Raw genomic sequence first — 15,948 nt, forward strand, 5'->3', positions numbered from 1 at the left:
GGCGCTGGCAACGTGAGTCATACGTCACGCGCCTGCGCCGCCCACTTTATGAATGAAGCAGGCGGCGTGGGCGCATGACAGATGACTCACGTTGCCAGCGCCCGGCCTGCCTCCTCCCTCCTCTCTGCTCCGAACAGCGAGCGCTTCTAATTGTAAGTACGGTGATACACAGCGCTCATTATGCGATTACATGCATACAACAATTAACTATTAGGGATATGATTATACAGTAAGCGGGGCCCGTGTAGTAGAATACAGTCACTGCACGGGCCCCGCTGTCATTATAAAAGCAGATGCGACCCCCACACTTATGGAGGGGATCTGTGGATGACACATAGCATAAGATGCTATATATGTGTCATCCACAGATCCCCCCCATAACTGTCATACACAGATCCTCATAACAGTGCCATCCAGAGAGGATCCCCCATAAGTGTCACCCACAGATCCCCCATAACAGTGCGTCACTCACAGATCCCCCATAAGTGTCACCCACAGATCCCCCATAACAACAGATCCCCCATAACAGTGTGTCATCCACAGATCCTCCATAACAGTGCGTCACCCACAGACCACATTTAGTTCAAAACCCACCAAAAGCGCACCTTTTGGTTCAAAATATTTTTTTTCTTATTTCCCTCCTCAAAAACCTTATAGGGCGAAAAATACGTCTTATAGGGCGAAAAATACGGTACTTAGCCTTTTTGAATAGCTTAGGAACAAGCCAAAACAAGAATTTTACAACTATATATATAATTTACTAATACTGTAAAGACTAGACATGATTTCAAGGTGGTCGTAACCATGGAAACCAGAAATGTATGATGCAACTGAGAAATAAATATAGCCATCAAAGGAGACAATATTGGCAATCGCTACGTGTCTTGTAATAACTTTGTCTACATAATAACTGCTACTCATGGGCAGGGCCCTCTCTCCTTCTGTACCAGTGTGTAACTGCTCTTGTTCATGCTTAGTGCAGTTGTCTGGATTATGTATGTGCTCCCCTTATCCTATGTACAGCGCCATCGAATGAATGGCCCTATAATAATAAATAATAATTTACTGACATGAGACAACTCCTTTAACCTCTGCCTGCCTGGACAGCGCGCACACCACCCACCGCTGCCTAAGTTACACAATCGGAGTATCAGAGCGCTACAGCCGCAGCACCCTTCCTTATATAAGAAGCGTCGTCGTACTGACGTCACTTCGCTCCGCCCTCCCAGAAGCACTTCCGGTGTACGCGGTGAGGCCGTGCAGGGTTCGGCATGACGTACTTCCTGTTTTCTCTCGCGCGGTCCCATTTACTCCGTCATGGCGCCGCCGAGCCGCTGGTATTTCACCCGGGAACAGCTAGAGAACAGCCCCTCACGCCGCGCCGGCTTGGACCCAGATAAGGAGCTTTCTTACCGGCAGCAGGCGGCTAACCTCCTGCAAGATATGGGCCAACGGCTTAACGTGTATCCTTCCCTGGGCTGTAGTCAGGAAGGAAGGCCTAGAGCTGGGCGGCTGTGTTCACAGGAGGGGAGCCGTTGCCTCCCTCTGTACGATGCGTGAAGGACGAGCGCTGCGCTGGACACACACGACTGCTCACGACCCTTGCTGCTGACAACCATACTGCGTGTTAGGAAGGTGTCGGGGCAGCCCCCCCAGACGTGTGTTTAGCCCCACGGTCATATGAGGTGTCATTACTGAACCCCCCCACCAGGGGGCATGATCCTACTTTACAGATACATGACTGGCCCCCTGTGGGACCTCTTGCAGTCATGGTGACTTGTAGATGAGCAGTTTTGGATGGCAGTAGGTTCCTATCAGCAGTAATGGTGTATTACCACGGGCACAGTGGTGGCTCTGATTATTGTAGCAGGAAAAGTTACAGTTGGGTTGTTAAACCTAATACAAGGCACAAAAAAAATAAAAACCGACCGCAGAACGTGTGATAATAAACCGGATCCAGATGTGTGGTGTCTTTAATTCAATAAATATTGCGTTACCTTTTTATTTTTTGTGTGCCCTGTGTTCTCAGGAGGACCGTGTACTGTGCATCCAGGATGTCATTTCTGTAGAGTGCAGACTTGGGCTACTTTCACACTCGCGGTAAGCTTTTCCGTTGCCGGATCCGTAGTACTGCTTGGACACGTGTGCTGTTGAAAGTCCGTCTGGCCCCCCATTCATTATAATGGGGACCGCTGACATGACGAGAGGTGCTTGTCATCAACCGGTGCCCATTATAGCAAATCGGGTCGGGTGGACTTCTGACAGCAACCATGTGCAAATGGTAAAGTGGATCTGGCAGGCTGTCCCCCTGCTGGTAAAGTATCGCCAGTGTGAAAGTAGCCTTAGGAATGCTGTCGGCGATTACGTATCAATTTGCATCACTTATAATTGTGAAATAAACGTCAAATGAATGATTGCTAGAAGTAAACTAGATAAAAAGTGGCTTAATAAAAGGATTCCGCACAGGCTGACTGCACAATGTCAGTATTTTAAGGGTGGGGTCAGATCTGCGTTCTGGATTCCGTTATGGCTTTCCGTTATAAAATGGTTATAACGGAATCCATAAGACGGAAGGACGGATCCGTTATGCTGCCCATAGACTTGTATTATGACGGGATGCAAAACGGAAGCATTTAAAAGGCTTCTGTTTTGCATTCCGTCATAATACAAGTTTATGGGCAGCATAACGGATCCGTCCTATGGATTCCGTTATTTTCTGTTACATCCTTTTTATAACTGAATTCAGAACGCAGGTGTGAACCCACCCCTTATAGTTTGAATGGATTCATTTTATGGCATGGGCAAAGCTTCTGCAGAATTCACGTCTCTCCGTGTGCGTTTGCTGCACATCTAATCCTGTGAGGCAAATCCTCGTACAGAGTGGATTTGGCTGGAATGTAAAATGACTCCCCTCTTAGTACACACTGTTAGGCCGGTTTCAGACGAGCGCGTTCACTGTGGGAGCGGGATTTCCTCATCTCTGCTCACGGCATTAGGCCTCATAACTAGAGATGAGCGAACTTCTGTTTTAAGTTCGGCGTCTAAAGTTCGGGTTTGGATTAGCGGAGAATCCCGATCTGGAACCGGATATGGATTCCGACTTCCGTTGTGGTCCCTGGTAGCGGAATCAATAATGGCCGATTATTGATTCCGCTACCACGGACCACAACGGAAGTCGGAATCCATATCCGGTTCCAGATCGGGATTCTCCGCTAATCCAAACCCAAACTTTAGACGCCGAACTTAAAACAGAAGTTCGCTCATCTCTACTCATAACCATTGTTTGGGTCCATGTTCAATCCACATTTTTTTTGCAGATCACACAAGGGCCCAATCACTTCTATGGTCCCTAAATGAGGACAGCACACCGATGTCATCAGTGTGCTATCCGTATTTGTGCGGCCGTTCTACAAATTATAGAACATGTCCTAATGTGCATTTATAATAGGGGGAAGTTGCATTTTGAGAATCCACGGACCGCAGAATACATGTGGTTGTGTGTACAGAACTGTATAATTTGTAATGCTGTGGGTCCCTGCCCAATGTCATCTGTAATGAATTGTATTGATTGCCGTCAGTACATGTCATTACAGCAGGGACACACAGGATTATAAATCAATGCAGTGAGATCCCATTACAAGAGCGTGCTCCCACGCAGGGGGTGTTTCTCACAGTGAACGCACTCATCTGAAACTGGTCTTGCATGGACTTTGGTTTTTACGTAGCTGTCCTTTGATCATAGGTGTAACTTGAAGCCCCTGGGTCTCAATTTGTAATCGCTTCTAATTTAGGCCCCTTGCAGACGAGTGTGTGTGTCACGCTACGAGTCCACAGCTGCCGGCCTGACCTCCCAGCACTGCCAGGGTCACATAGCATTATATTGATTTATGATGCTATGTAATCCTTAGGCCCCTTGCAGACGAGCGTGTCCGGATGCGTCCCTGTGCATAGCGGCAAACCCGAGCGAGAAGGTACCCAGTTGCAGTCAGTTTTGACTGCGATTGCGTTCCGTTGTTGAGTTTTTATTGCGCGGGTGCAATGTGTTTTGCACGCGCGTGATAAAAAACTGACTGTAGTACCCAGACCCGAACTTCTTCACAGAAGTTCAGGTTTGGGTTCAAGGTTGTGTAGATTGTATTATTTTCCCTTATAACATGGTTATAAGGGAAAATAATAGCATTCTGAATACAGAATTCATAGTACAATAGGGCTGGAGGGGTTAAAAAAATAAATAAAATAATTTAACTCACCTTAATCCACTTGTTCGCTCAGCCGGCATCTCTTCTGTCTTCATCTGTGAGGAAAAGGACCTTTGATGACGTCACTATGCTCATCACATGGTCAGTCACATGATCCATCACCATGGTGATGAATCATGTGGACCATGTGATAAACATAGTGATGTCATCAAAGGTCCTATTCAGAACAGAAGAGATGCCGCCTGCGCGAACAAGTGGATTAAGGTGAGTTAAATTATTTTATTTATTTATTTAACCCCTCCAGCCCTATTGTACTATGAATTCTGTATTCAGAATGCTATTATTTTCCCTTATAACCATGTTATAAGGGAAAATAATAATGATTAGGTCCCAATCCCGATCATCACCTAGCAACCGTGCGTGAAATTCACACCGCATCTGCACTTGCTTGCGGATGCTTGTGATTTTCACCCAGCCCCATTCACTTCTATTGGGCCTGCGTTACGTGAAAAACGCACAATATAGAGCATGCTGCGATTTTCACTCAATGCACAAGTGATGCGTGAAAATCACAGCTCGTGTGCACAGCCCCATAGAAATGAATGGGTCCGGATTCAGTGCGGGTGCAATGCGTTCACCTCATGTATTGCACTCGCGCGGAAATCTCGCCCGTGTGAAAGGGGCCTTACAATTCTGGAAATGGATGACACTGACAGCATTATGTCAGTGTTATCCAATACATTCCAGAACTGTAAGTGTTACACACTTATCTGCAAGGGGCCTTATGGTACTAGTCTGTTGTGGGGTAAGGGGTAATTTTGGGGTTCCTGAGGCCCAGGGGCAGCTGCAACGTCTGCATCACCTATAGTTATTGTATATTCACAAGTGGTAGATTGGTTCGTCCGTGTACATGCCACAGTAATATCTCTATTTGCTTTCAAATCTGATACATATGACTATAGCACAAACTCCGCATGTGGAAATTTCATCAGTAAAGCCTCATTCACACATCAGTGTTCTCCACGGACAGCACACGTCCCCATTCATTTTAGGCCTCATGCACACGACCGTTTTTTTTTTAAGGTCCGCAAAAACGGGATCCGTGACCGTTTTTTCTTCCGTGGGTCTTCCTTGTTTTTTGGCGGATCCACGGACATGAAAAATGAAAAAAATATCTAAGTCAAGTTTGCCATTGAAATGATAGGAAAAAACAGACGCGGATCACGGACACGGATGACAATCTTGTGTGCATCCGTGATTTTTCACGGACCCATTGACTTGAATGGGTCCGTGAACCGTTGGCCGTGAAAAAAATAGGACAGGTCATATTTTTTTCACGGCCAGGAAAAACGGATCACGGATGCGGCTGCCAAACGGTGCATTTTCAGATTTTTCCACGGACCCATTGAAAGTCAATGGGTCCGCGAAAAAAAACGGAAAACGGCCACGGATGCACACAACGGTCGTGTGCATGAGGCCTTAATGTGTGTATTCAGACATCAGTGTTTTTAGCATGGATGCATGCTCTATTTTGTCCGTGTTCACGGATCCATCACGTCCATTATAGTCTATGGGTCCATGAAAACCAGAGGTGTTTCACGGATCATTAGGAAGAGATGCTTTGAAAATTATTTTTCAGCTGTTTAATGTCAGTGAAAAACGGATGCGTCACTGACCACCTGCTTACATATTTGAGCACAGACACGGACGTGTGAATGAGGCTTAAGACAGATTTGCTAAAAAGTTGCTTGAAAATCTTGGTATAGTTGCTATTAAAGGGAACCTGTAAATTTATTGTAGATCCCATTATAGTGAATGCTGTGCCAGATACGGTAACTCCGGTAGTCTGTTCCTCTGCTGAAACACACTACCAGAATTAAGCCTCATGCAGACGTCCGTAGAACGTGGTCCGTGAGATACCGGACTGGCATTGCAGGAGAGCATGACGCCATCGGTTGTTATGACGCCGTGCGCTATTGTAATGCCAGTCTGGTATCTCACGGACTGTGTTCCACGGATGTATGCATGAGGCTTAACTCTGGTAGTGTGTTTCGGCAGAGGAACAGACTACCGGAGTTACCGTTATCTGCCACAGCCATTCGCTCCATTTAAATAATAGAGATGTGGCTAAGTAAAAGGTATCATTGCATTCAGGTGAGCTTTACCTACAAGGCTTTGTGCCTGGTTAAACAGTGACTTCCCTTTAAAGTTGAACCATACTACAAATTAGTATAAGGCCACTTTCACACAATCAGTGTTTGGTCAGTGATTTCCATCAGTGATTGTGAGCCAAAACCAGGAGTGGAGCTACACAGAGATCATGTATAAAGGAAAGATCTGCACCGGTTCTGTGTTTTTGACCCGTACTTGGTTATGGTCCACAATCACTGATTGAAAACATTGACCAAAAGACTGTATAAAATCGGTCTAAAGCTCATATTATACGGGCATGTAAAATAATATTTTAGATCATTTATAAAAGTGGCGCCCAGCCCTCTCACATTCTGACTTTTCACCTGCCGCAGCTATGGCAGGGTAGGAGCGGAGTGCAGTTGGGACAATTATTTGTGACATTTCCAAATGTCCCTATCATAAATAATGGCAAAAACCAATGTATACCATAGGAACGCCCATAAAACTGCTGGATTTCTTATTCTGACTTAGGCTACTTTCACACTAGCGTTTTTTGCGGATCCGTCATAGATCTGTAAAAACACTTCCGTTACAATAATACAACCGCATGCATCCGTCATGAACGGATCCTGTTGTATTATGTCTTATATAGCCATGACGGATCCGTCTTGAACACCATTGAAAGTCAATGGGGGATGGATCTGTTTTCTATTGTGTCAGACAAAACGGATCCGTCCCCATTGACTTACATTGTGTGTCAGAACAGATCCGTTTGGCTCCGTTTTGTCAGACGGACACCAAAACGCTGCAAGCAGCGTTTTGGTGTCCACCTCCAAAGCGGAATGGAGACTGAACAGAGGCGAACTGATGTATTCTGAGCAGATGCTTTTCCATTCAGAATGCATTAGGGCAGGCATGCTCAACCTGTGGCCCTCCAGCTGTTGCAAAACTACATTTCCTTGCATGCCCGAACAGCCTACAGCAGGGCATTGTGGGAGTTGTAGTTTTACAACAGCTGGAGGGACGCAGGTTGAGTATGCCTGCATTAGGGTACTTTCACACTAGCGTTTTTCTTTTCCAGCGCTGAGTTCCGTCCTAGGGGCTCAAATCCGGAAAAGAACTGATCAGTTTTATCCTAATGCATTCTGAATGGAGAGTCAGTCCTTCAGGATGCATCAGGATGTCTTCTGTTCAGTCTTTTTGACTGATCAGGCTTTTCAGAAAAACGTAGCATGCAGTATTTTTACCTCCGGCCAAAAAGCCTGAACACTTTGACTGAAGGCCTGATCAGGCTTTTTTCCCATTGACTTGCATTAACGCCGGATCCGGCCCCGTGTGTTCAGTCAAAACGGATCCGGCTTTTGCATGTTAAACCCGAAAAATGTGAAAAAAAAGTTAAAGTCCATAAATTGCGGATCCGTTTTTTCCAATGCATTTTTCCATTGTGATCGAAAGCCTGATCAGGATTCAAATGTAATCCGTTTTCACACGTTTTTCCGGATCCGGCGGCCAGTTCCAGTGTCTGAATTGAACGCCGGATTAAAACAACGCTAGTGTGAAAGTAGCCTTAGGGCAAAACTGATCTGTTTTGGACCGCTTGTGAGAGCCCTGAACTGATCTCACAAACGGAAAGCCAAAACGCCAGTGTGAAAGTAGCCTTTTAGCAGGCACACAAATTAACATCGGCCTGTCAAAGGCAATTGATAAATTTGGTTTACAAGTAAAATGACGAAAAAGTCACATTTTACTCCAAAATAAAGACCAAACCAGTTTGATAAGTCAGGACCTAAGTGGTTTCATATGACTACAGGATCATACTATACATGGTCAGTTTGTTGTCCGTTATTATGGAGACCCATAGGCTGCAGAAGAGCTGTAGAAACAAAACGATAGGAAATTTTGCAAAGTTACTTCACTTTTTATATTATTTGCATTAACAAAATAAAACAAAGTTTGTGAAGGTGGATATAACCTGTTGTATTTTCCTTAGTTTTAATAATGCAGATCTCAGCTGACTATTAATACAGCTATTGTATACATGCATCGTTTCTATATGGTCCAGTCGTTTACAAGATTCCACCGCAACGTAAGTGATGTTGTGTGTATTTTCTTTTCCTCAAATGTATTGTCATTTATGAGTTACAGTGGTTAGAGTAACTATAGCAAGGTTATTTAAAGGGAACCTATCACCAGGATTTTGGGTATAGAGCTGAGCACGTGTTGCTAGATGGCCGCTAGCACATCCGCAATACCCAGTCCCCATAGCTCTGTGCTTTTATTGTGTAAAAAAACATGATTTGATACATATGCAAATTAACCTGAGATGAGTCCTGTCCCTGAGATGAGTCAGGGACAGGACTCATCTCAGGTTCATTTGCATATACAGTTGCAAGAAAAAGTATGTGAACCCTTTGGAATGATATGGATTTCTGCACAAATTGGTCATAAAATGTGATCTGATCTTCATCTAAGTCACAACAATAGACAATCACAGTCTGCTTAAACTAATAACACACAAAGAATTAAATGTTACCATGTTTTTATTGAACACACCATGTAAACATTCACAGTGCAGGTGGAAAAAGTATGTGAACCCTTGGATTTAATAACTGGTTGAACCTCCTTTGGCAGCAATAACTTCAACCAAACGTTTCCTGTAGTTGCAGATCAGACGTGCACAACGGTCAGGAGTAATTCTTGACCATTCCTCTTTATAGAACTGTTTCAGTTCAGCAATATTCTTGGGATGTCTGGTGTGAATCGCGTTCTTGAGGTCATGTCACAGCATCTCAATGGGGTTAAGGTCAGGACTCTGACTGGGCCACTCCAGAAGGCGTATTTTCTTCTGTTTAAGCCATTCTGTTGTTAATTTACTTCTATGCTTTGGGTCGTTGTCCTGTTGCAACACCCATCTTCTGTTGAGCTTCAGCTGGTGGACAGATGGCCTTAAGTTCTCCTGCAAAATGTCTTGATAAACTTCGGAATAAATTTTTTCTTTGATGATGGCAATCTGTGTAGGCTCTGACGCAGCAAAGCAGCCCCAAACCATGATGCCCCCACCACCATACTTCACAGTTGGGATGAGGTTTTGATGTTGGTGTGCTGTGCCTCTTTTTCTCCACACATTGTATTGTGTGTTTCTTCCAAACAACTCAACTTTGGTTTCATCTGTCCACAGAATATTTTGCCAGTACTGCTGTGGAACATCCAGGTGCTCTTGTGCAAACTGTAAATGTGCAGCAATGTTTTTTTTGGACAGCAGTGGCTTCCTCTGTGGTTTCCTCCCATGAAATCCATTCTTGTTTAGTGTTTTACGTATCGTAGATTTGCTAACAGGGATGTTAGCATATGCCAGAGACTTTTGTAAGTCTTTAGCTGACACTCTAGGATTCTTCTTCACCTCATTGAGTAGTCTGCGCTGTGCTCTTGCAGTCATCTTTACAGAACGACCACTCCTAGGGAGTAGCAGCAGTGCTGAACATTCTCCATTTATACAATTTAGACAATTTGTCTTACCGTGGACTGATGAACAGCAAGGCTTTTGGAGATTCTTTTATAACCCTTTCCAGCTTTATGCAAGTCAACAATTCTTAATCATAGGTCTTCTGAGAGCTCTTTCGTGCAAGGCATCATTCACATCAGGCAATGCTTCTTGTGAAAAGCAAACCCAGAACTGGTGTGTGTTTTTTATAGGGCAGGGCAGCTGTAACCAACACCTCCAATCTCATCTCATTGATTGGACTCCAGTTGGCTGACACCCCACTCCAATTAGCTCTTGGAGATGTCATTAGTCTAGGGGTTCACATACTTTTTCCACCTGCACTGTGAATGTTTACATGGTGGGTTCAATAAAAACATGGTAACATTTAATTCTTTGTGTGTTATTAGTTTAAGCAGACTGTGATTGTCTATTGTTGTGATCAGATCAGATCACATTTTATGACCAATTTGTGCAGAAATCCATATCATTCCAAAGGGTTCACATACTTTTTCTTGCAACTGTATATCAAATCGTTTTTGTTTACAGAATAAAAGCACACAGAGCTATGGGGACTGGGTATTGCGATGTGCTAGCGGCCATCTAGCAACCCATGTCCTCAGCTCTATACACAAAATCCCGGTGACAGGTTCCCTTTAAAGATTTTTTCTTCTTTTAGGGTGCATTCACACGACCGTATGTATTTTGCAGTCCACAAAATTACACATTATGTCCGTGTTGCATCCGTTTTGTTTTTTTTGGATGGACCCATTGTAACAATGCCTATTCTTGTCCAAAGTGGACAAAAATATGACATATTCTATCTTTTTTGTGGGACTGCAGAACGGGTATTCGCATTTTTTTGCGGCCTTATTGAAATGAATGGGTCCACATCCAATCCGCAAACAATAGGGATGACATGCGGACCCAAACTACAGTCGTGTGAATGGGGTCTTAGAAATGTACAGCCATTTTTTAAAGGGGTTGTGTCACTTCAACAGATGGCATTTATCATGTAGACGCAGTTAATACAGGGCACTTATGCTGAATATATTTTCATAAGAATTTGGGAAAATGATGAAATGTCCTATAAGTGTCTGTTCTATTCCTGATCTAAGGATCTAGGCTTTTAGTTGAGATGAATGTGTGCTGCCCTTCATGTAGATGCTCAGTAGTGAAGCTCCTTCTCTACAGATCTGAGGAAAAAGGCCCTGGGAAGGAATGGCTGCACTCATCTCAGATCTGCTAGAGAAAACAGGATTAAAGAGTTTTTCTCACTAGTTACAAAGATTTGCTTCTAACATAAAGGGACAGTTAAAAGAAGACATTTTCTAAATCCATTGGTCAGTAGATTTTACTTAGTCATGAACTATAGAGTCTAGACAGTTCAGCAGGTCTCTCACTGCACACAGGTTTCTATGGTAACCTGCATATCTGATTAGCTGAGAGCAGGAGTGGCCTCGCCCCCGCGGAACGATGGGACTGAGCTCTGAGGGAATTTATAAGGTTTAGCAAGATTACATGCAGTAAGCAAAAGGTCCAAGTGTTGTGAGGACTGAGAAGCACGGCTTTACCTGTAATTGTGTTAGAGATCACAATCTCCTGCTCTGTCAGAGTAAGTTATATGCTAATAACTGGTGGAGATCCCCCTCCCCGGCCTGGGGATGTAGAGCGAGTGCAAACTGCCTGTCAGCCAGTGCATCAACGTGCTGAGAAAACCCCTTTAAGGCAAGTACTTCTTAGTATATCTAAACTTTCAATAAACTGTGCATAAATCAATTGTCCAGGCATGTTCTCTCTGGATGCTTTATATTTTAGTTTGCTTTTCCTCTGAGCTCCTGTTTGGAGAGGTTAGCTGCTCTGATGGCTTCTATATGCTATACATAGTATATAAGGGGGAAAACTGTTTTCTAACATCTCAAATTTAGAAATACAGAAACACAAAAAAAGCTTGAATTATCACTTAAACATGTATGAGGGAGTCAGAGTTAGGGGAAATTGAGGAGTCGGGGCTCCGCTTGTGAGCTCCGTTTGAAGGCTCTCACAAGCGGCCCCGAACGCATTCGTACTGCCCTAATGCATCTGAGTGGATGCGGATCTGCTCAGAATGCATCAGTTTGGCACCGTTTGTCCTCCTCTCCGCTCAGCAGGTGGACACCCGAACGCTGCTTGCAGTGCGGAGGCATGCGGATCCGTCCAGACTTACAATGTAAGTCAATGGGGACAGATCCGTTTGAAGTTGACACAATATGGCTCAATTTTCAAACGGATCCGTCCCCCATTGACTTTCAATGTAAAGTCTGGACGGATCCGTCTGAGCAACTTTTACACTTAGATTTTTTTCTAAACTATAATGCAGACGGATCCGTTCTGAACGGATCCCATCGTCTGCATTATAGGAGCGGATCCGTCTGTGCAGACACCAGACGGATACGCTCTGAACGCAAGTGTGAAAGTAGCCTTACCGACTCCACAGCCCTGCCACCACTGCTGGATTGCAGGGTGTCATAACCATGAAAACGGGCAGTGTGTAATGTGATGGAAAAATAAATCCAGCCACCAAAGGAGACAATATGGACAATCACAATACATTAGTAACCAGGGTGGATTTGATTTAAATCACTAGTCAGTAAGGCTTGATTTAAATCCTAGTTTTCTACATAAAGACTAATTATTGCTGGTATAACTTATATGCAAGTAGATAAAGAATTTTAGAATAACAACTTTTCATATTAGTTTGATTAGGTTGATTCTGTATTCATAGGTTTGTAGAAGTTAGGATTAAGGTCTTTTTCTCAACTCTGTTCATGTTATAACATTTTTGCTGTGAAGAAGAGGCATGTGACCTCTGCTGAGTCAAATTCAGTTTTGAGAACTGCAAAAGTAAACCGAGCATCTGTGATAATATCTTGTAGGCAGAGAAACTGCCCAATAATCTTAAAGAAACCTCTGGAAGAGCATGACATTGTGAATGGATTAATGGAATTTATTTACTAAAAACAATTAACATATACAGCCTTATTCTACATAATTAAAAAACAAATCTTTATTTCATGATGGAAAAACCTTTGGATGGTAATATATTTTCCTTTTAAAAAGCATTTTATATATAAAAAAAAATCTGATTAAAATAAAAAAAAACTGTTTTTTTCTTCTTATTATTTTTTAAATCATAGATTTTTATCCACCCGGTTAGTAAGTGCCTTGTATTAACTTTCTCTACATGATAAATGCCATTTGCTGAATTAAGACAATCCCTTTAATCAAAACTTTGATTCTAGACTCTACTATAGCTAGAGTCTCGACACTTTTTCAAATTTACTATATATTTATACTATAACCTTTGCTTCTTTTTTTTTTTGTAAAAATAACACAGGACCCTATGCTTCTTGACATTTTGCCAGAATGGTACTCATATGTGGGACAATAGCCCTGCGGGCGGCCCAATGTGCATAGTATCATTGTACTCTATGATGCTGTTCACTGCCGTGCGCACGATCAATGCCGCTCCAGGACATATGGCCCGCTCAGGAGGGCATACAGTCGTGTGCAAGGGCCCTTATTACTCTGTGTTATTTCCGCAGGTAACCTAAAGGTGCATCAGATTCATCAGCCACTATAATAAATCTGGTGCATATTTATACTGTTCATAAAGATGATACATTGTATCTGTCTTTCTCAGAGAGTTTTTGAATACTTTTAATGTCTTTAAGGCCTCATGCACACAACCGTATTTTGTTTCCGTTTTTTTTGTGGATAGGATGCTGACCCATTCATTTCAATGTATGTCCATTCCGTTGCTCTGCCCAAAAAATAGTGCATGTCCTATTTTTTTCTAGTTTGTGGACAAGGATAGGCATTATTACAATGGATCCGCAAAAAAAACGGATGCCATACGGAAAGTCATCCGTTAGTTTTTTTGCGGACCGCAAAACGCATACGGTCGTGTGCATGTAGCCTAAGGATGTGAAATAAAATATAGAGTGCTGGAGAACTTCATATACTTTTTCCTAAGCATCTTTAGACTGTCTAGTCGAAGTTTTCATTTAGATGGTATTTGTAAATCTACCTCTCTCTCTATATATACCGTATTTATTTATATTTTATGTTGTGCAATTGTTTCCTTTATTTTAAATAAAGTACATATTTGATTTTAAATAAAAAATCCATGAAGTAACTATAATATTTTTTTTTATCTCAGACTGTAGCGCCTGCTGCTTTGTTTTTAGCAGCCAAGGTGGAGGAACAGCCTCGTAAGTTGGAGCATGTCATCAAGGTTGCTCATGCCTGTCTTAATGCTCAGGAACCTCTACCAGACACTCAGAGTGAGGTATGTAGCCACTACTGTGATTTTATACAATAAAAAATAGTCCACAGTGTGAAGCTGGCCGTGCATGGTGCAGTATTTCAGCACGATTTACACTGTGTACATGTAGTTAACGAGCATGTCAAGTCCTCCGTATCTGTAACATCTTGATAAATATGGCATATCCACAATATATCCTTTAAATGTCCAATAAATGTACCTCCACCTCACCAGGTCCCAATGGCTGCAGAAGCGGCCAGGTTTACAGCAACAGCGAGGGCTGAACTTTTTAGAGCCTGGGGTTGCCCTGCAGAAAATGTTACAAAATAAAAATACCAACATTACACACCTGTTAAACCCAATGCTACTGCAGCACTCATACTCCGCCCGTTCCTGGCAGTTTTATTTTTCTTGCAGCACTGAAGTGCCCATTGGCCCCACTGGTAAGATGTATGGCACGAGACTGCAGATGCCAGTTATTGGTTGCAGATGTTACATGAATGTATGGCCACTGAAGGAAAATAAACAAATGTAGGTGAACACCGGTGCAGAGTGGGATTTTACAAGCGACTATTAAAAAAATAAAATAATTGCTGTTACCTTAAGGGCTCATGCACACTAACGTATTCTCTTTCCGTGTCCGTTCAGTTTTTTTGGAGGACCGTATATGGAACCATTCATTTCAATGGGTCCGCAAAAAAAAAAAAACGGAATGTACTCCTTGTGCTTTCCGTATGTTCGTATTTCTGTTCCGCAAAAAAAAAAAACATGTTCTATTATTGTCCGCATGACGAACGAGGATAGTACTGTTCTATTAGGGGCCAGCTGTTCCGTTCCGCAAAAGACGGAATGCAAGCGGACCGCAAAATACGTACGGTCGTGTGCATGAGGCCTTAAAGGATTGTCTAATTAAAAATCTTGAATGGCCTTAAAATGAAAAAAAATTTAAGCTCCCCGTTTCTCCAGCACAATTCTCTGCGGTACTGGTCCGGTCCTTCTGCAATTGTTTGTTTACAAACGCAATGATTTGATGCCATAAATCACATGACCGCTGCAGCCAGTCATTGTCCTCAGTGGTCTACAGGTGAAAACTGTGTTTGGCTGCAGCGGTGACATTCCGTATACCTTCTTGTCACTGTGCACTTCACAGTGTTAGTGATTTGTACAGGGATGTGTCGAGGATCAGCAAGTGACTGTTGCAGCTAATCACTGTCCTCAGCAGTAGAACGCAGATGTCACGTGTTGCATTCCAGCATAAACAATCAGCAGCAGGAGAACCAGACCGGTGCCACAGAGAATGACGCTGGAGAAAGGGGCCATTTTAGGACTGTCAAAGATTTTTAATTATCTTAGGCAACCCCATTAGGCTACTTTCACACTAGCGTTTTTTGCGGATCCGTCATGGATCTGCAAAAACGCTTCCGTTACAATAATACAACCGCATGCATCCGTCATGAACGGATCCGGTTGTATTATGTCTTATATAGCCAAGACGGATCCGTCATGACCACCATTGAAAGTCAATGGGGGACGGATCATGTCACGTACTGGGGACCAGACCAGACCACCGCGTCACGTGACAAGGGTTGCCCAAGCCCTTCAGGCCGATTCACCTCACACGCTGTTACACCCTGTGCCGGGCCGTAACCCAAGCATAATAAATCGCCACCTGAAGCCTGCAAGCACACCCACACAATAACACAAAACTTTTGCCGCCACCACCCGCCAGTTATAATGTCGACAGGACACCCCTGAGTGTTCCACTCGCAAGCAGACACATACACGATAGTAAGCCTCACGGAACAACAACATACCGCCTCAGACTGCACACA

General features: G+C 43.4%; 1 protein-coding gene across 1 annotated transcript in view; it reads left to right on the top strand.

Annotated features, from left to right (window-relative positions):
- The first annotated feature begins 1,266 nt into the window (after positions 1-1,266).
- Positions 1,267-15,948, top strand: part of CCNT1 (cyclin T1) — a 30,401-nt gene continuing 15,719 nt past the window's right edge. The window contains exons 1-3 of the mRNA XM_044287566.1: positions 1,267-1,463; positions 8,337-8,418; positions 14,012-14,140. Of these exons, the coding sequence (XP_044143501.1) occupies positions 1,318-1,463; positions 8,337-8,418; positions 14,012-14,140 (357 nt within the window). The 5' untranslated portion in view covers positions 1,267-1,317. The remainder of the gene's footprint in view (positions 1,464-8,336; positions 8,419-14,011; positions 14,141-15,948) is intronic.

The sequence above is a fragment of the Bufo gargarizans genome, chromosome 3 (genome assembly GCF_014858855.1).
Source record: "Bufo gargarizans isolate SCDJY-AF-19 chromosome 3, ASM1485885v1, whole genome shotgun sequence".
Lineage (NCBI taxonomy): Eukaryota > Metazoa > Chordata > Amphibia > Anura > Bufonidae > Bufo > Bufo gargarizans.